The 20,930-nt window shown below is 43.9% G+C and overlaps 1 protein-coding gene across 4 annotated transcripts in view; it reads left to right on the top strand.

Moving 5' to 3' along the window:
- Nucleotides 1-17,859, top strand: part of LOC137442459 (granulocyte-macrophage colony-stimulating factor receptor subunit alpha-like) — a 46,633-nt gene extending 28,774 nt beyond the window's left edge. For 2 of the 4 annotated variants that reach the window (XM_068141274.1, XM_068141283.1), the window contains exons 2-9: nt 3,601-3,730; nt 3,823-3,998; nt 4,766-4,905; nt 6,644-6,673; nt 12,900-13,038; nt 13,596-13,683; nt 14,226-14,307; nt 15,195-17,859. In XM_068141274.1, coding sequence (XP_067997375.1) covers nt 3,603-3,730; nt 3,823-3,998; nt 4,766-4,905; nt 6,644-6,673; nt 12,900-13,038; nt 13,596-13,683; nt 14,226-14,307; nt 15,195-15,263 — 852 coding nt within the window. In that variant the 5' untranslated portion in view covers nt 3,601-3,602 and the 3' untranslated portion in view covers nt 15,264-17,859. The other 2 variants (XM_068141264.1, XM_068141255.1) reach the window with 2 other exon arrangements.
- Nucleotides 17,860-20,930: the final 3,071 nt, after the last annotated feature.

The following is a 20,930-nucleotide window of genomic DNA, read 5'->3' on the forward strand; positions in this document are numbered from 1 at the left end:
CGTGAATAAAGAAAAAAAAAAAAAAAAAAGAAAAATCTCCTCAAAACCTGGAAAGAAGTTCTGTCATCAAAGGGAACAGAGTGACTCAAACACAAAAATGATCTTCCCAGCATGTGCTTGATGCTGGCATGATCGTGGCTGTTCTGAAAGCAAAGTAATGTTCTGGCTGTAGAACTTGGACTAATTAACAAACATCTGAGTGTATCTCTGTATTATTCTCTTGGATATAAAAACTGAGGTCTTTACTAAAGAGGCCAAGACAGTGATTTTATTTGCATTCTCTTTGACCACAATGCCATTTGGGGAGTTCATTTCACCCTATTTCTTTTGTCACCGGCCAACTGAATTGCTTGTTGGGCCACATACAAATCAGGTTGTGATGTGATTTGAAATCAGAATAACCGTTGTTGTGGGGTTTTTTTTCAGCATTACCAAAGACCACGCCTTTAAGACCTTTGCACAGCACCTGTGGTCATATTTCAGACTGCTACATTTACCGCACATTGTCTTGATGAGAAGAAAACTTCTCTATTTCTTTTGTAAATGAGGAAATACACAGACTTAATTGACACTGTGCCATAATCTGAGTCTGTGGCAGACTGCACCACTTCAGCACCATAATAACTGGACTCTCAGAAGTGGTTTGTCTTATACATATATATATATAAAAACATGGAATCATAGAATTTTTAGGGTTGGAAGTGACCTCAAGGATCCTCCAGTTCCAACACCCCTGCCATGGTGTCGTAGTTTGGGTTGGGTGCCCTCTGCTATGGGGGTGTTTCCGGTGTCCAGAAGTCCAGCCCAAAGGGTGGACACAGGAAATTATGTATTTCCACCATAATCCCTTGCACCACTATAAATTTTACGGCGGGGTCTGGCACTTCCTCTTTCCTTTCTCTCTGACACCTGGTAGCTGGGGAAGAGATCTCCCGGCCATGGGCCTGGTTAGGCCCAAGGCCATGGTGGGGATGGGCAGTCTCAGATCTGGCCAGCTGAGACTAGTCTAGCAGTGGGGTGGGGAAGGAGGAGCCCTTGGGGTGTTGGGTGCACCCTCAAATGGGGATGGGATCTTTCTGGGACTGTTTTGGGGTCTCTCTTGCCACTGTGCTTCTATCCTTCTGCATGCACTCACTGTTCTCTATTTAAACTTTCCATCACTTTTGCAATCTGTTTGTCTGAGTCGTTATTTCTGCGTGTGGTGGGGAGGGGGTTTGCCCCAACCCATTACACATGGGCAGGGGCACCTCGCACCAGATCAGGCCACCCAGAGCCACATCCATCTGGGCCTTAAAAACTTTCATGGATGGGGCTTCTACCACCTCCTTGGGCAATCTGTTCCAGTGCCTCATCACCCTCATAGTGAAGAACTTCCTCACATCCAATCTGAATCTACCCATTTCTATTTTGTTTCCATTCCCCTTAGTCCTATCATTACCTGACACCCTAAAAAGTCCCCCAACAGCTTTCTTGTAGGTCCCCTTCACATACTGGAAGGCCACAATTAGGTCTGCTTGGAGCCTTCTCTTCTCCAGACCTAGACATGAACTGGATATAAGCAAATCCATACTAAGAGTGTTTCTAGTGACTAGGCAAGGGACCAACAACGCTTGCAGCAGCAGAAACAGCTTAGGTAACTCTTCTCTGGATCTTTGTCAGTAACCCACACTGTCATTTCAGTTGATTGTGTGTTCGGGTAAAGGATGATAAGCCACATGAAAAAAAAAAATTAAAGAAGAAACATTATTATTTATAGTGAAGATCATTTCTTCAGGACTACTGTCTACGAGGCCCCACAATGAATAGCACTAGCACAATTAGGGAGGCAGGATAGAATCAGAAAGGAGCCATGGAGAATGGGGAAGGCCAAAGGACATGTAGACCAATACTTCTTTTAAAAGAAGTGCTGTTGAACCAAGCCCTAGAAAGAGTTTCAATCTTCTTGGAAGAGAGGAAGTTTTCCAGAAATCCAGGAGGTTTCCAACAACTTTATTGTCTCTTGAACAGTATTTCTTTATTTCCAAAGGTGTAACAATCAGATGTTTGCTACTCTTGGAACTTCTTTGTCCTGTTCCTAACATTTATCCTAGTGCATGCTGACTCCAAGTGTGATGCACATAAAGCCTTTCACTAGAGCATTCTGAGGAATGAGGTTTAATTCATCCAGAACTACTTGTAGCCAAGATATACAACAGAATATTAGGTCAGGTCTTCTAGATAACAGCCTTTTCCTCTGAAAACTGTTATCCTGTTATTATCCTTTATTCCCTGCTTACATTTCAAGTACATCCAAATAAACTAAATTTCATTCTGCAAAGTAGTCCCAAAAGCCTCCAGACAGTACTGTAGCCACTAGGAGCAATCCATGAAAAAAAATATTAGGTACAAGAGTATGTTTGAGTTTATTCTTTTCTGGAGAAGATTTGCCTTTTCCCACATTACAGTTGGGATTGAGGGCAGACGAACACAGAGATCTTCATGGATGCTGGCCATAGAAAAAGGAGGCTTGACACTTGTGATCTTTCAGCTTTATACTGATTCTGATGTATATAGAATAGAATGCCAGGTTTGGGTCACCCACCCTGTCTTCTTCTCCCTGCAAGTGAGATCTTTTCACTAATTATGACTCTTTTAATTACATCATTCCAACGTGGTACACAAGATCTAGAAGTGACCTGGGTTTCTATAGGAGCAAGTGTAAGCAACAGTCTTTTAACATGACATTCTACCAGTGGTAACCTCAAACACTGAGTGCTATCACATCTAGAAGGAGATATTGTCAGCACAAATGTGTCATTAACTCCAGAAAGTGCAATCATTTAGAATAGACTGACCTGAAAAGTTAAGTGATTGAAGAAAGCATTCTTTCTGTTCTAGGTCAAACCAGGATACTTCAGCAAGCTATCAACTTCTGCTTCAGTTTTGTCTTGTTTTTTTATTAATGGCATGGATATTCAAGCCTGCTTCTATCAAGTAGAAAGAAAATTCCCCCTATCCTTTAACCTGAAGTACCAGAAAGGATTGTCAACTCTTTTCAATTCCAGAAAAAAAAAATTTGCCATTTTCTCTTCAAAACTGTAACACTTCTGTGGGGACTAGCTTCAGGAAGAATTCTCAGTGCTAGGTTGTAATCACCCTTGCACACAGAAGAAGGTGGTGGACAGTTTACTTTTAAATCTTTTGTCCTTTATAAGTCAGTCAAGGATCAGAGGACTTTATACAAAAACAGGAGAGAGAACCTGCCTTGTTCATGGCTGTACACTTTATATTCCACTGTAGACTGAACCTTAGACCAACAGCAGATCTAAATAAAGGAGACAACAGTGACTGCCTTTGTTATTAGCTTTTATTTTACTGTGCCTGAGTTGATTAAAAAGTTGATTAAACCCTAGACATATTTTCAGCATCTGTAATGATAGTAGATAATCCTTACAGCTCAACACAAATGAAATTGATATCTGCAAGACTCACACAATAAGCGTCTTGATTTACTAGTGAGGTGGCTAAAATTTACTAATGTGCTTGCAGTGATGTGCATGACCTGAACAGTTATGCAGTTTTTCTGCAGAGTGGACATGGGACATTCTTCCTGTGTTTCAGGAATGAACGGGACAGCCATTGAAAATTTTGTCTGTGTAATTTTTAATGTTTCCTTCATGAACTGTACTTGGCATGTGGGCAGAACTGCTTCAGGAGATACCCAGTATTACCTGTACTGGAAGCCGCCAAGGTAAGTAGGTCTATATGAACCTAGGAAATTTTGATTTCTGGTCTGACATGTCACATGGTCAATACTTAACTCATACACTATGTCATGTAAAGGAAAGAAGATTTCACAGGATGCCAGAATTACATCAAAGATAATTATGGAAGACACACAGGATGTAGATTCCAAAATGTTACAATAGACCATAAGAGAGCTGAGTTCCTGGTAAACGGGTCTAGAAGCGGACAAAACATTCAGTCATTTGAGAAGAAGATTTTTCTGTACAAAATTGGTAAGAATTTACTTATTTATTTATATTTTATTTCCAGTTTTATGTTAAGGGAGTGGGGAATTCATCCATGGGGGGGGGGGGGGGAGGCATATATCTGTTTTTAAATACTGCTCCCCAGAATAGTCTTCCCCCCCCCCCCGCCCCTTGCTACAGCCTTGATAACTCAGAAGTCAAAAGTATGAAAATACATAAAAACAAATGAATGCAGAGACTGACTAAAATCCCAAACTGGACAACATTTCAGTCCAATATTTATTCTCTGACAGAAAGGTGTCATCCTCTGAGATTAACTAGCTAAGGATGTCTGAGTGGGACTGTGAAAAAAATCTCTGTCTTTTTTTTTTTTCCCCCAATGGAAGAATGATGCTAATTAAAACAAACAAACAAACAAAACAAAAAAACCCAACACTTATGTTCAATATGAACACAGTAAAAAAAAAAAAAAAAAAGGCAATAAAAAGAAACCAGCAACAAGCAAACAAACAAAAAACCACAACCAAACATACATATATATGCTAAGTTCAGTAAGCCCTAACAAATAGTTTGTGGGTTTTAATTTTACCTACTGCTGCTGATATTCCATGCTCCTTGGCCGGCATTTAAAACCAGGGAATCCTGCTTCAGAATATGGGATGCACATAACAATTTTGGTAAAGCTGAATTGCATCTTTTTAGACCAACTGCTTGAGCATCTACTGATATTTTTAAAAGGCAGAGTAAATAGAACTTATTACTAATCAACTGCATTTCTAATTATATTATTGTAGAAATACTCACTCCTCCATTAAACATCACTGTGAACTGTACAGAAGCTTCTCACAGTTGTGAAATTCGTTGGCAGCCACCTCACACAAGTCATGTGAAAAAACATGCTTGCTTCAAGTATGAAATTGTAATAGAAAACAAGGTAAGAATAATTAAGACTTAATACTATTTTGTATGCTTCTATTTCCCCATACTTAACTAATCTCTCCTTTTTGATATGTAGTGTGTGTCTTACATCTGAAGAGTGCTGACACTCACAAACGGGTAGCAAATTGAAGGAATGCTTTCAGTTGACTCTGCAGTTGGTCCTTAGAGAAACTAGGCAAGGGGGTCTAGTAGTCATGAGGTCTTGGGTGGCAGGTTGGACTTGATGATCTTAGAGGTCTTTTCCAATCTTGTTGATTCTATGATTCTATGATTCCCCACACTGAGGCTGAATAGCTGTTCTAGCACATATATGGAGATGGATGAGCTTACTTGACTGGATGGGGCACTTGGTGCCATGGTTTAGATAATTAGATCATGCTGGATGATAGATTGGACTTGATGATCTCAAAGGTTTTTTTCAGCCTGGCTTATTCTATTCTAGTCTAGTCCAGTCTAGTCTAGTCTAGTCTACTCTATAATTTGACAAGTTTATAGGATACACCAAATGAACTACACTACAAATTAATACATTATGGGGAAAAAAAAAAAAAAATAAAAGATATTGTTAAATTGGATGTGATCAATTTCATGTGTCCCTGTAAAGCAGTTTGAGTCCCAATGTAGTCTTTCAGTTGTATTGTTTTTTGATGGAGGTAGGTCAGGACGTTTTGTTCTGTGGCTTTCTTTTCTTCAGCCTCCTGTGCCATCAGTCACTTTTTATTATGTCTTTCATAAACTTACTTTACATTTGTCCCTGCTTTGTGTAGTCATCACTATTGTTCAGTCAGGTTTATAGCATTGCTAAATTAAATCCAAAGAAGTAACACACACTTTACTACAAAAGTGCAACTGTGAGTTAGAATATGCTATATATCTCCCATATTATCCATCCTGCTCTTTGTGTATCCAGCCTGTTCTCCATTTCTCTTCATTCTCCTGTTGTCTCCATTTACTGACACCAGTGTGGTATTGCTGAAGGACTTTAGGAGTCTAGGTTTATCTAAAGTAGATCTACAGCACACACCATCAAGGTGGTTGTAGCATAGTGTCACAATTAGATGTAAGAAACAGTAGTACATCATCTGTTCACTGTGGGGTTGTATTAAGTTTGGTGTCCTTTCCTTTTAACTTACAGTGAAAACAGTTATCAGTGTCTTTGAATTTATATTATAACAGAATTGTAAGTATTTTGAAGATTTGGATGAATTTGGAAAGTAGCATTACATCCATCAAAAGCAAAGTTTGCAATATTTGTGGAAATATATATGAGTAAGAAGTAAAAGTTGGGGTTTTGTTTGTTCATTCATTTTAAAAATGAAACGGCGTAGCTAAGTTAAATGTTTTTAAATGTAAAAGCTATAGAGACAAAAGTTGTAGTGGGAAAAAGCATTGAGGTTGCTAGTAGTTTTTTACATACTTTGTTTTTTACAGGTAAAACTTAAAATTTTGATAGGTGGATGACCTGAGTCTTTTTTTGCTTAGTTCTTTGTTACTCAGTTGCACAATGAAATTTAAAGGGTACAGTTTTTCAGAGGACCAGTGGTGTGGGAAAACCACTCAGTGAAAGAGCAGCTTCACTTCACAGTCTCTAAAAGATGAAATTTAAAACATTGGAAACATTTTTTTAATTATTTATTTTGTTCAGAAAGCCTAACGTACATAAGGCAAGACCCTTGATAATATAGTAACAAAAGGAATAATCATAAAAAATTATTTTTTTCTCTTTTTACTAGGTGGATCTGAAGAAAAACATATCTAAAACAGTAAGTCTTTATTACTATATTAGTCCAATGTTTATGCTGGGTTGAAATTTCATCTATATTGGAGAATCTTCCAGCCAAATTGGTTTAGTTTCACACTCCCTGTTGTAGTATATTATGTATACTCTTTACTAGCAAGGTCCCTAAACTCAGAGTTTGAAACTCTGATTTGTAAAATATGGCACAAAGGAAAACACTACACATGTGAAACTTTATATTACTTCTAGGCAAGTCAGAAAGTCTTCAATTATATAGTCTTTTAAATTCCTACCAAATTCCTGTATATATAGAAATGTGGATTGTGATTCCATATTACAGCTAGACAACAAAAATGTGAATAATTTTTTTCTTGAGTAATGATCTCTGGAAGGGGTTAAGATGGAGGAGGCAAGAAAATGTCACCTGAGAGATTAAGCCTATATATATATATATATATATATATATATATATATAATATTATATATATTATATTATATATATTATATATATATATATATAAGCCCCAGCGCGTGGCTGAGGAGAGAGGCAGCTTGAGAAGCGCAGCTCTGGGAGTTTGGCTTTTGGCTTTGATTCCCTTGCTTTTCAGGCGGTAAGGGGCTGGTGGCTTGGGACTTTCCAAAGAGAGGAGGAGGGGCAGCGGGCTCGGATTGCCTACCTGCCGGAGGGCAGTGACGTAGCTGGGGGAGGGGTTGCCGCGGAGACCGCGCGCAAACCAAACAGACCCCAGCGCGTGGCTGAGGAGAGAGGCAGCTTGAGGAGCGCAGCTCTGGGAGTTTGGCTTTTGGCTTTGATTCCCTTGCTTTTCAGGCGGTAAGGGGCTGGTGGCTTGGGACTTTCCAAAGAGAGGAGGAGGGGCAGCGGGCTCGGATTGCCTACCTGCCGGAGGGCAGTGACGTAGCTGGAGGGGGGGTTGCCGCGGAGACCGCGCGCAAACCAAACAGACCCCAGCGCGTGGCTGAGGAGAGAGGAGGCAGCTTGAGGAGCGCAGCTCAGCTTCTCACTGACAGGGAAAAAAAAAAAAAAAAGCCGTGTGGAGAGGGTGGTTACTACAAGATGGTCACCACTAGAGCAAAGGCTAACAGAAGGACAGTGGGCACCCAAACAGAGACCACACACAAGCATGCAGATGTTCAGGCAGGTGACTGCAGTGAGTGCTGGAACCTGGCACTCGACATGGAGGCTGGAGGGAGCAGCTCCTGTTTCAGGTGTGAGCAGGTCAGTGATCTGATGAGCATGGTGGTCAAACTAAAAGAAGAGGTGGAAAGGCTAAGAGCTAGAAGAGATGGCGAGCAGAAAATTGATAATTCCCATAATGTAATCTCTTCTAAACCAGAACAGGGGGTAACACTTAGGGGAACAGGGAGTTTGATACCTTCCCAGAAGCAAGATTCTCAACCTCCCTGTAGTAACCCCCATGAGCAGGGCCAATGGGAACAGGTCTCTGCCCGACGGAAGAAATGCAAACAAAGGAAGTCTGCTCCTGTGAGCAGCACGCTGCCTCCAGTGCAGTTACAGAACAGGTATGAGGATCTGCAGGAGGAACAGGTCATTGGTAAGGTCGAGGACCCAAGAAGGTCAGAAGCTGCACCAATGACAGGTTGCCTCAGGCCAGCCATCAAAACTTACCCAGAAAAGAAACCTCGCAGGGTCATCGTCATAGGAGACTCCCTACTGAGGGGAACAGAGGGCCCAATATGCAGACCAGACCCATTTCGTAGAGCGGTCAGCTGCCTCCCTGGTGCCCAAGTAAAAGATGTTGTAGATAGAATTCCCAACCTCGTGAGTCCTTCGGACTACTACCCACTGCTGGTCTTTCAGGTGGGCAGTGACGATGTAACAATGAGAGGCTCACAATCTATTAAAAAAGACTTCAGAACCTTAGGGCAAATGCTAAAGGGATCAGGGGCTCAAGTCGTGTTCTCTGCCATCCCTCTAACGTCAGCAATGGATGAGGACACACTGAGGAAGGGCCAACAGATCAATTCATGGCTCAGGGGCTGGTGCCATCGACAGGGCTTTGGGTTCCACAATCATGGATTGGTTTTCAAGGCACCTGAGCTGAAAACAACTCATGGGACACACTTGTCCCAGAGTGGGATAAGAATCCTGGGGCAGGAATTGGCAGGGCTCATTGATAGGGCTTTAAACTAGATTTGAAGGGGGAAGGGGTTAATAGTCTCCTGCTGGCTGGTGACAAACAGAGGGGCAGCTCACCAGCAGTAGAGAGAAGGAGAGCTGGTAAGGGCTCTCAACTTGCTGCCCTGAGGCAAGCCACGAATGATCCACCAGGACATTCTGTGGAAACCGAGGGGATTTGGCACAAGAGGAGGACAGGGCCAGCCCAGCTGAAGTGCTTCTATGCGAATGCGCGCAGCTTGGGCAACAAACAGGATGAGTTAAGGGCCACTGTGCTGCTGGGATGCCACGACATAGTGGCTGTTACTGAAACTTGGTGGGATGAATCCCATGACTGGGATGTAGGCATAGATGGGTATAAACTCTTTAGGAAGGATAGGCAGGGAAGGAGAGGAGGAGGTGTTGCCCTCTATGTCAATAGCCAGTTGGAATCAGTGGAGCTCCAACTGGGGAGGGATGATAAGCTAGTTGAGAGTGTATGGGTCAAAATTAAAGGCAGGACAGGGGAAGAAGATATTACTGTGGGGGTCTCCTACAGGCCACCTGACCAGCAGATCCAAGCAGATGAGGCCCTCCATAGGCAAATAGAAGCAGCTTCCAGGTCACATGCCCTGGTCCTCATGGGTGATTTCAACCACCCGGATATCTGCTGGAGGGACAACACAGCAAGGCACCAGCAATCCAGGATGTTCCTGGACTGCATAGAAGACAACTTCCTCCTCCAAATGGTAGAGGAACCAAAAAGAAATGGTGCTATGCTGGACCTTGTTCTCACCAACAGGGAAGGGCTGGTAAGCAATGTGAGGCTCATAGACGGCCTTGGCTGCAGTGACCATGAAGCAGTTGAATTTAACATCCTCAGGGCAATCAGGAGGAAGTATTCCAAGCTCACGACCCTAGACTTGAGGCGTGCAGATTTTGATCGCTTCAGGGATCTGCTAGCCAAAGTGTCGTGGGACAAAGCCCTGGAGGGAAGAGGGACCCAGGACAGCTGGTCAGTATTCAAGGACCACCTCCTCTGTGTCCAGGAGCTCTGTGTACCAACAAAGAGAAAAGCAGGTAAGAATGCTAGGAGGCCTGCCTGGATGGGCAAGGAGCTACTGGACACACTATTACTTAAAAGGAAACTCTACAGGAAGTGGAGGGAAGGACAGGTAGAACAGGGGGAATACAAGGAAGCTGCCCAAGCAGCAAGAGTCCTGGTTAGGAAAGCCAAAGCAGAGTTTGAGTTGAATCTAGCCAGGGAGATTAAAGGGAATACTAAGAACTTTTACAGGTATATTAATGGGAAGAAGAAGACTAGGGAAGGTGTGGGCCCCCTCAGAAAGGAAAATGGTGACATGGTCACATGTGATGAGGAAAAGGCTGAGGTACTTAATAACTTCTTTACCTCAGTCTTCACTGCAAGGGCCTCTAGCCACACTCCTGATGTTATGGAAGTCAAAGCCAGGGACAGGGAGGAAGAACTGCCCATTGTAAGTGCAGATCAGGTTCGTGATCATCTGAAGAACCTGAAAGTGTTCAAGTCCATGGGACCCGACGGGTTACACCCACGGGTACTGAGAGAACTGGCAGAGGAGGTTGCTAAACCCCTCTCTATTATATTTCAAAAGTCCTGGCAGTCTGGTGAAGTCCCCACAGACTGGAAATAGGGAAACATTGCCCCCATCTTCAAAAAGGGCAAGAAGGAGGAACCAGGGAACTACAGGCCAGTCAGTCTCACCTCTGTGCCTGGAAAGATCATGGAACAGATCCTCCTGGAGTCACTACTCGCTCAAAAGAATAGTGAAGAGGTGATTGGGAACAGTCAGCATGGCTTTGCCAAGGGCAAATCCTGCCTGACCAACCTGGTGGCCTTCTATGAGCAGGTGACAAAATTAATAGATGAGGGGCGAGCAACTGATGTCGTTTACCTGGACCTGAGCAAAGCCTTCGACACTGTCCCACACCACATCCTGGTCTCCAAACTGGTGACACATGGGTTTGATGGGTGGACCACTAGATGGATAAGGAACTGGCTTGATGGCCGCACCCAAAGAGTGGCTGTCAATGGCTCCATGTCCCAGTGGAGGCCAGTGACAAGTGGAGTCCCTCAGGGATCAGTCCTGGGACCTGTCTTGTTCAACATCTTTGTGGGTGACATGGACAGTGGCATTGAGTGCACCCTCAGCAAGTTTGCTGATGACACCAAGCTGTGTGGTGCAGCAGACACGCTGGAGGGAAGGGAGGCTATCCAGAGGGACCTTGACAGGCTGGAGAGGTGGGCACAAGCCAACCTCATGAAGTTCAATAAGAGCAAGTGCAGGGTCCTGCATCTGGGTCGAGGCAATCCCAGGCACAAATACAGGCTGGGCAGTGACTGGCTGGAGGGTAGCCCTGAGGAGAGAGACTTGGGGGTGCTGGTGGACAAAAAGCTCAACATGAGCTCTCAGTGTGCACTTGCAGCCCGCAAAGCCAATCAGATCCTGGGCTGCATCAGGAGAAGTGTGGCTAGCAGGTCCAGGGAGGTGATCCTCCCCCTCTACTCAGCCCTGGTGAGACCCCACCTGGAGTACTGTGTCCAGTTCTGGAGCCCCTATTACAAGAGGGATGTGGAGGTGCTGGAACGTGTCCAGAGAAGGGCCACGAGGATGATCAGAGGGCTGGAGCACCTCTCCTATGAGGACAGACTGAAGGAGTTGGGGCTGTTCAGTCTGCAGAAGAGAAGGCTCTGAGGAGACCTAATTGTCGCCTTCCAGTATCTGAAGGGGGCCTACAGGAAGGCTGGGGAAGGACTTCTCAGGATCTCAGGTAGTGATAGGACTAGGGGGAATGGAATGAAGCTGGAGGTGGGGAGATTCAGGCTAGATGTGAGGAGGAGGTTCTTCACCATGAGAGTGGTGAAACCCTGGAATGGGTTGTCCAGGGAGGTGGTCGAGGCCCCGTCCCTGGGGGTGTTTAAGAGCAGGCTGGATGAGGCTCTGTCCAGCCTGATCTAGTGTGGGGTGTCCCTGCCCATGGCAGGGGGGTTGGAACTAGATGATCCTTGTGGTCCCTTCCAACCCTGAATGAAACTATGAAACTATGAAACTATGAAAGAAGGAAGAAAAATAAAATCAGCTTTTCAAGAAGACTCAGTATTCGTCTGAATATTCTTCTCAATACATGTCAAGATCTTCCTTTCTGTTTAAGCAGATGTCAGATCTTTAAAGAATTACCTTCTAGTAAAATCACAATTTACAGACTGAAAATTTATTTTTTTGTATTTTATCCTAGTCTCATTTTTTAGCAGAGGCTAAGAAGCCAGGGAAGCATACTACGTATTTCCTCTTCATATCACCAGTAACAATAATGCTCAGACAAAAGCAGTTAGTATGGAATGAGCTGATTTGTTAAGGGATCATTTTCCATTTGTTATTTCACTCCAGTCTATTTAGCCAAGTATATGTACCATTTTCTGCTGTAATCATTTTTGGGAGGTCATTCTCCCCCTCTATACTGCACTGGTTAGGCCACACCTTGAGTGCTGTGTCCAGTTCTGGGCCCCTCAGTTTAGGAAGGATGTTGACTTGCTGGAACGAGTCCAGAGAAGAGCAACAAAGTTGGTGAGGGATTTGGAACACAAGCCCTATGAGGAAAGACTGAGCAAGCTGGGGTTGCTTAGCCTGGAGAGGAGGAGACTCAGGGGTGACCTTATCACTCTCTACAACTACCTGAAGGGAGGTTGTAGACAGGTGGATGATGGTCTCTTCTCCCAGGCAGCCAGTACCAGAACAAGAGAACACAGTCTCAAGCTGCGCCAGGGGAGGTTCAGGTTGGATATTAGGAAGAAGTTCTATACAGAAAGTGTGATTGCCCATTGGAATGGGCTGTCCAGGGAGGTGGTGGAGTCGCCGTCATTGGAGGTTTTCAGGAGGAGACTTGATGGGGTGCTTGGTGCCATGGGTTAGCTGTTTGGGTGGGTTGGACTGCTTGATGGGTTGGATGCGATGATCTTGAAGGTCTCTTCCAACCTGGTTTGGTTTATTCTAAAGTTTATTCTAAACCTTACTCTCTCTTAACATCTGTGCATCTAGGGAATGAAAATCTCTCAATCTAGTTGTTTTGTATTTAGGAAAGAGACATTACAGGAAACTCCTACATATTTGGGAGCTTCAACACAGAGAAGAGGTACAGTGTCAAACTCAGAGCAACGGACAATGGTTGTTTAGTGAGCCAAAGCTGGGGAGAGTGGAGTACACCTGTAGAGTTTGGTAAGAATGAAAATTACTTGACCTAGTTTTCCCTCAGATATTACTTGTCTGCCTCATTTATTACTTCATACACGAAGATGAAAGCACATCAATTTTTGCACAATATTTTGCTAAGTTGACAGGGAAGGATGGATTGGCACATCTCTTAATATGAGGGTGGTGTCCAAGCACTCTGGTGTGCTTTTGGGAGCTTCTTGTAAGGAGATGCAGAATAGATCAGAGTTTTTTGAGTTCTGTTACCACCTCTTTTCATTCCTAACAACATTCATAGCCTAAATGCCCCTCTTTCCCCTATTACTCTCTACCACATTGAATTTTGAAGTAGTTTGTAGGCCTCATTTCCTCACAAAATGCTTGGTAAGGTCTCAAGTTACTGTAGGCAGTCCACATGCTGTCAGCCATCCCATTTCTTCACAGGGCAATGAGGTGCTAAGCTAAAGAAGAAGCCACTTCATACTGGTGTTTAATACCATCATGCAGAATAGATCACACACTGCTGTGCAACCATTCCTGTTCTGTGATACTAATCAATGTTTTGATGATTGCTTGTCTTTCAGGAAAAGAACAATTTGCATCTATTTCATCATATGTATTACTTCTGATACTGGTGCTGGCAGCAAGTCCTGTACTTTTTCTCTTCACAGTGTAAGTCTTATTTCTTGTGTATTTTTTTTATTCTGGAGTTGAAATAACACATCTTTCCTCAACAACAACAACAACAATAAAAATCTGGCCTCCTTTTAAAGAAGAGGTAAGGAGAAAAATCTATGCTGCGCTGTGTTCCTTATAAGTGGGCACTACATTTTTGGTTGCCAACATTTTAATCAACTTGATCAATATAACACAACACTTTCCAGCGTATGTATCAGTGCTACGTTACTGCCTCCAGACCCTGCAATGTGGATAGGTAGTACATGAACTCATTCCCTTGTTTTTAGAATATTCCCCTTTTGGGTACTTAAACAGCTTCATATAATACTTTAAGAAGTCATAAAATAAATTGCTGTCATCCAAATTCTGATTAATGAAATGATACCACTGTATTTGGTCTCTGTGATTTTTAGTTAAACTTTCACTACTTTTGTCTGAGAGGAATAGAAAAATACCTCACAAGCACCATTATACAGTACATGTTGGTATGTTTGCATACTATGTCTTTTCTTCACCAATCCTTTTTGTCAATGTAGAAGCATTTATTTGAGAAAAACATCTGCTACAATACCACAACCAAGAGACCCGTTCCATGAACTCTATTCAACAGGTTTCCAGGTATGTTTTCTTTCCATTTACCAGAAATTAGATGGAATATTGAAAGAGAATGCCCATAGGCAAACAATTATTCTGATTTTCCTTTTCCATTCTCAAACAATTTTCATCATTCTACCTGGAGCATTTAATAAAATATACAATTTACCCTGCTCTTCCTGTAAGACATACACTATCAGTTGAATAATGCTGAGCACAACAATTCTTCTTCTCAGAGGTCAGAAGAATTGTTCTTCTCAGAACAATTATAATGCAGAATCTGACAGCTGGTCATCCATGCAGAGACAAGGGACAAAGAAAGCTACTGCTGGACAAAAATAGTTATACCAGAGCTGACATGGAGGCTTATGGTAGTATTTGGTAATGATGCTGAAGGGGGAAAATTGTCTAGGACATGGTAAGCACAAAAGTATAGAAGAGGGCTGGGTGGTTCTAACTTCAGAAGGTAGATGGAGACACTCATGAGAAGAAGAAGGGCCAGGCCTATATTGCAGATACTACACATCTAGATAGGAAACTGTTCATTCAGAGAGTGTGTTGCAAAGTTTCCTGCAATTTGCAAAGACTGCAAGTTGTTACAGCCAAGTCTGGAAGCCAAAATGTGTCTGCAAGAACACACTATGTCACTGGTGAGCCTTTTCTGTTCCTTTGTCATGTTCACTTTTTCATGTTTAAAAAGATCAGTTTTCTGGCTTCTGAGTTGAACAATCTTGTTTCTCATCATGGGGAGGAGCCATGTCTACTTCAGTCTTCTCACTGACAGAGTCCCATTACAGCTTCTATATAATAAATAGCAACTCTCTGAATGACAGCAAAGTAATAAATTGTAAACTCATAGCTAATCTCATGCATGAAACACTAATGAAATACTTTTTTTCTTCCTTTAACAGGCAGAACATAACAATCAAATAATAAAGCATGAAACTGAAGAACTAATAACAATTATTGAAGTGACATAATGCATGCAAATTGAATGCATGTACCTTGTTGGCAGCAGTTTACAGGTTTTTCACATTCTCTCCCTCTTGCTAGCATGGATGATAGTGTTGTCTGTAGAGAGAAGTCCCCAAGAGCCTATCTTAAAAAGCTTCTTTGTAGTTGACTGAATTTTCCATAAATAATTGTAGCTGGTTTTACTTTTTATTTTCCTTATGATAAGTATTCTTGCAATGGCTCAGAAAAAAAAAAAAAAAATCAGTAGTGCTTTGGAAGATATTATACTTGCTTTTCAACACCATGCAAAATAATAAAATAAGAACTATCAAACTTAAGGGAGTTTAATCACTCCCTTCACAAAAAAAAAAAAAAAAAAAAAAAAAAAAATGCTTCCTGATACCCAGGCTAAAGCTCACCTGGCACAGCTTTGAGCCATTCCCATACATCCAGTCATTAGATATCAAGGAGAAGAGATCAACATCTCCTTCTCCATTTCTTCAGGAAGCTGTAGGCAGTAATAAGGTCATCCCTAACCCTCCTTCCCTCCAAATGAGAAAAACCTAAAGTCCTTAGCCACTCCTCAGAGAACATTACTTCCAGCCTTTTCACCACTTTGTTGCCTTCCTCCAGACATATTCAAGGACCTTCATATCCTTCTTAAACTGTGGGACTCAGAACCGCACACAGTACTCCAGGTGAGGCTGCACCAACACTGAGTATAGTGTGACAATCATCTCTTTTGATCTGCTGGTTATGCTGAGTTTACTTCACCCCAGGATGCAGTTTGCCTTCTTGTCTGCCAGGGCACACTGTTGATCCCTATTGAGTCTTCTGTAGACCAGAATCCCCAGATCCCTTTCTGTAGGGTTTCTACCATCTTATGCTTTTGCCCAGTATTACCCATCCTACATGAGGAATCCTGCATTTGGACTTTATAAATATAATTCTTTTTATCACTGTCCAGTGCTCCAATCTATCTGGATCCCTCTGTAAGGCCTCTTGCCCCTTAAGAGAGTCAACAGTATCTCCCAGTTTGGTATCATCAGTAAACTTCTTAATAGTGCATTCAACTCCTGCATCTAGATCACTGATAAATATATTGAACAGAACTGGAGCCTGAGGAACACTGCTGGTGTCTGGTTGCCATCCAGATGCAGTCCCATTCACTACAACCCTTTGAGCTCTACTTTTCAGCCAGATCCACAAGGACAGGAGGAAGCAAGTGGTGGGAGAGGGTGTGGAAACTTGGTATATGAGGACTCTTCTGTAGTACTCTCTATAGTACATTGTGTACCAGGGCAAAAATGGAAGATGCCATGAGCTGCTTAAAGAGATTACTTTGGACTGTAAAGGATGAGCTGTGACGCATGTCATGATAACCAAAACACAGAAAAGAATAGGAAGGACGTATTGAAGGCTAAACCCAAGCTGCTGGCAGGAGTCTAGCACATCCATAGTGGAAGTCTCTGAATTACTGCCAGTCTCTCAGTTAAGAGATTTTAGATCCCATTCTGTCCTGTGCAAGCTGAAGTCTACCCTCTTTCTCTCAAGATCCTAAAGTCCACCGCACCATGATACTCACAGTCAAGACTATCAATGACAGTCTGTGACCAGTTGTTCTTTAATTAGTTGAAGATCTGGCTGAGTACCTTTTGCAGTCATCTCGTCCAGCATCTGTACCAAAATGTTGTTCATGGTAATTACTATAATTCTCCTGTTTTGATTGTACCTGGCTATTTTGCGCTTCGATCAGGGCATGATCATTAAAGTCATCTCATGTGGTTGAAATAATCTCACAATGTCATAGAATAGTGTTTTAAATCTTTTAAAGTGATTAAATAATTTGTCACAAAATCCAGCTTAGAAAGATGCATATCATTTAAGGGATCACCACTAGACATATTAGCAAAAGTGATTTTTAATATGGATCTTTATGAGTGCAGCTTAGCAGATTTTGATAGCAAGGCCATATGGAAGAAGCAGACAAAGCAAAATCAAGCTAGAATTGGGCTAGAATTATTTATATAAAGAATAAACAGGTAAGGGACATCCTCTCATGGAGTCATGAGGTTCAGAATAGACCCTCTTGCTTTTCTAAACTCCTTCTCAGAGAGGAGTCTAGATTAAGCTAGATCCAAACTTAGTCCCCAATTTTGTCAATGGAATTATGTGTAGGGATTTCAGGGATATTAACTCAATATGCTACTATGGGTCCAATATAACTTTGAAGTGGCATCAGTTTAAGATTTATTAACTTTATTATGATAATTCATAAGATTTACTGTATTGTGACCATTTTAGGCTGTTCCTACAAAGTTTTCCAGATATTGAATAGAAAGTGATAGAATGTAAATAAATTGCCATTGGATGTAAAAGGGAAAATAATGATAAGGTCTAAATAATCCTATTGTTCTTGTATCTAACATAAAGTTAGTTGTGTAAACTAATTCTCACTCTTTTCATATCTTCACTCTGGCAGATACTAACTGGTGTTTCTGCTGGCTTGCTGACCTTGGCTGCATTCTTCTTGTGGCTAAGTACTAACAAGTTACCATCCGCTATTTCTCTCATCCCATATACAGGGGCTAGGGGAGGTCAGGGGCCGAGAAGGATAGGAAGACCCCCTGGTTTTGTCCGGGGGTGGGGGGGGTGGGGTCTTGTGTTGTTTATGAATTGTAAGTATATGTAAATATTGTATATTTTGTACATATTCATTGCATTCCCTATTTCTGGATTTTAGTCTGCTTGTAAATATAGCTCCATTTGCTTTCAACTGAGCTGGTCTGGCAATTATATTTTGGGGGTAATTTCAACCCACCACATAGAATCAGAGAATCATCAAATCACAGAATCACCAAGGTTGGAGGAGACCTCAAAAAACATCAAGTCCAATCTGTCAACACACACCTCATGATTGAACCTTGGCACCAAGTGCCACATCCAATCCCCTCTTGAACACCTCCAGGGATGGTGAATCCACCACCTCCCTGAGCAGCCCATTCCAATGGCGAACAACTCTCTCAGTGAAGAACTTTCTCCTCACCTCAAGCCTAAACTTCCCCCGGTGCAGCTTGAGACCGCCTCCTCTTTTCCAAGCTAAGCAACCCCAGCTCCCTCAGTCTCTCCTCATAAGGCTTGTGCTCCAAACCCGTCATCAGTTTTGTTGCCCTTCTCTGGACACATTCCAGCAACTCAACATCTTTCCTAAACTGAGGGGCCCAGACCTGGACACAGGACACAAGATGTGGCCTAACCAGTGCTGAGTGCAGGGGTACAATGACTTCACTTCTCCTGATGGCCACACTATTCCTGATACAGGCCAGGATGCCATTGGCTTTCTTGGCCACCTGGGCACACTGCTGGATCATGCTCAGCTGGCTGTCAAACAGTACCCCCAGGCCCCTTTCTGCCTGGCTGCTCTCCAGCCACTCTGACCCCAGCCTATAGCACTGCATGGGGTTGTTGTGGCCAATGTGCAGAATCCCGCACTTGGATGTGTTAAATCTCATGCCGTTGGATTCTGCCCATCTGTCCAGCCTGTCAAGGTCCCATTGCAGAGCCCTTCTGCCCTCTAACAGATCAACACCCCATTTTCAAAAAGGGTAAGAAGGAGGAACCAGGGAACTACAGGCCAGTCAGTCTCACCTCTGTGCCTGGAAAGATCATGGAGCAGATCCTCCTGGAGGCACTACTGGCTCTGAAGAATAGTGAAGAGGTGATTTGGAACAGTCAGCATGGCTTTGCCAAGGGCAAATCCTGCCTGACCAACCTGGTGGCCTTCTATGAGCAGGTGACAAAATTAATAGATGAGGGGCAAGAAACTAATGGCGTTTGCCTGGAGCTGAGCAAAGCCTTCGACACTGTCCCGCACCACATCCTGGTCTCCAAGCTGGTGACACATGGGTTTGATGGGTGGACCACTAGATGGATAAGGAACTGGCTTGATGGCCGCACCCAAAGAGTGGCTGTCAATGGCTCCATGTCCCAGTGGAGGCCAGTGACAAGCGGAGTCCCTCAGGGATCAGTCCTGGGACCTGTCTTGTTCAACATCTTTGTCGGTGCCATGGACAGTGGCATTGAGTGCACCCTCAGCAAGTTTGCTGATGACACCAAGCTGTGTGGTGCAGCAGACACGCTGGAGGGAAGGGAGGCCATCCAGAGGGACCTTGACAGGCTGGAGAGGTGGGCACAAGCCAACCTCATGAGGTCCAATAAGAGCAAGTGCAGGGTCCTGCATCTGGGTCGAGGCAATCTCAGGCACAAATACAGGCTGGGCAGTGACTGGCTGGAAAGCAGCCCTGAGGAGAGAGACTTGGGGGTGCTGGTGGACAAGTAGTTCAACATGAGTTCTCAGTGTGCACTTGCAGCCTGCAAAGCCAATCAGATCCTGGGCTGCATCAGAAGTGTGGCCAGCAGGTCAAGGGAGGTGATCCTCCCCCTCTACTCAGCCCTGGTGAGACCCTACCTGGAGTACTGTGTCCAGTTCTGGAGCCCCTATTACAAGAGGGCTATGGACACGCTGGAACATGTCCAGAGAAGGGCCACGAGGATGATCAGAGGGCTGGAGCACCTCTCCTATGAGGACAGACTGAAGGAGTTGGGGCTGTTCAGTCTGCAGAAGAGAAGGCTCCGAGGTGACCTAATTGTGGCCTTGCAGTATCTGAAGAGGGCCTACAAGAAGGCTGGGGAGGGACTTCTCAGGATGTCAGGTAGTGATAGGACTAGGGGGAATGGAATGAAGCTAGAGGTGGGGAGATTCAGGCTGGACGTGAGGAGGAAGTTCTTCCCCATCAGAGTGGTGAAACCCTGGAATGGGTTGTCCAGGGAGGTGGTTGAGGCCCCGTCCCTGGAGGTGTTTAAGATCAGGCAGGATGAGGCTCTGTCCAGCCTGATCTAGTGTGGGGTGTCCCTGCCCATGGTAGGGTGGTTGGAACTAGATGATCCTTGTGGTCCCTTCCAACCCTGACTGATACTATGATACTATGAACACCTGCTCCCAACTTGGTGTCATCTGCAAATTTACTGATGATGGACTCAATCTCCTCATCCAGGTCAACAGTGAAGATATTGAACAGGATTGGGCCCAACACCAATCCCTGGGGGACACCACTAGTGACTGGCTGCCAGCTGGATGTGGCACCATTCACCACCACTCTCTGGGCTCAGCCCTTCAGCCAGTTCCTAACCCAGCACAGAGTGCACCTGTCCAAGCCATGGGCTGACAGCTTAGCCAGCAGTTTGCTTTGGGGGATGGTGTCAAAGGCCTTGCTGAAGTCCAGGTAGACTACATCCACAGCCTTCCCCACATCCATCAGGCAGGTCACCTGATCATAAAAAGAAGTCAGGCTGGTCAGGCAGGACCTGCCCTTCCTAAATCCATGCTGGCTGGGCCTGAGCCCTTGGCCATCCTGCAGGTGCGCTGTGATTGCCCCCAGGATAATCTGCTCCACAATCTTGCCTGGCACTTAGGTCAGGCTGACAGGCCTGGGGTTTCCAGGTTCCTCCATCTATCCCTTCTTGTGGATGGGCATCACGTTGGCCAGTTTCCAGTCATCTGGGACCTCTCTGGTGAGCCAGGACTGTTGGAAAATGATGGAGAGCAGCTTGGCCAGCTCATCTGCCACCTCTCTCAGCACCCTAGGATGGATTCCATCAGGTGCCATGGATTTGTAAGTATTCAAGTGGCTCAG

The sequence above is a fragment of the Melanerpes formicivorus genome, unplaced genomic scaffold, assembly GCF_026170545.1.
Source record: "Melanerpes formicivorus ecotype bairdi unplaced genomic scaffold, bMelFor1.0.p_v2 SCAF_1, whole genome shotgun sequence".
In the NCBI taxonomy this organism is placed as follows: domain Eukaryota; kingdom Metazoa; phylum Chordata; class Aves; order Piciformes; family Picidae; genus Melanerpes; species Melanerpes formicivorus.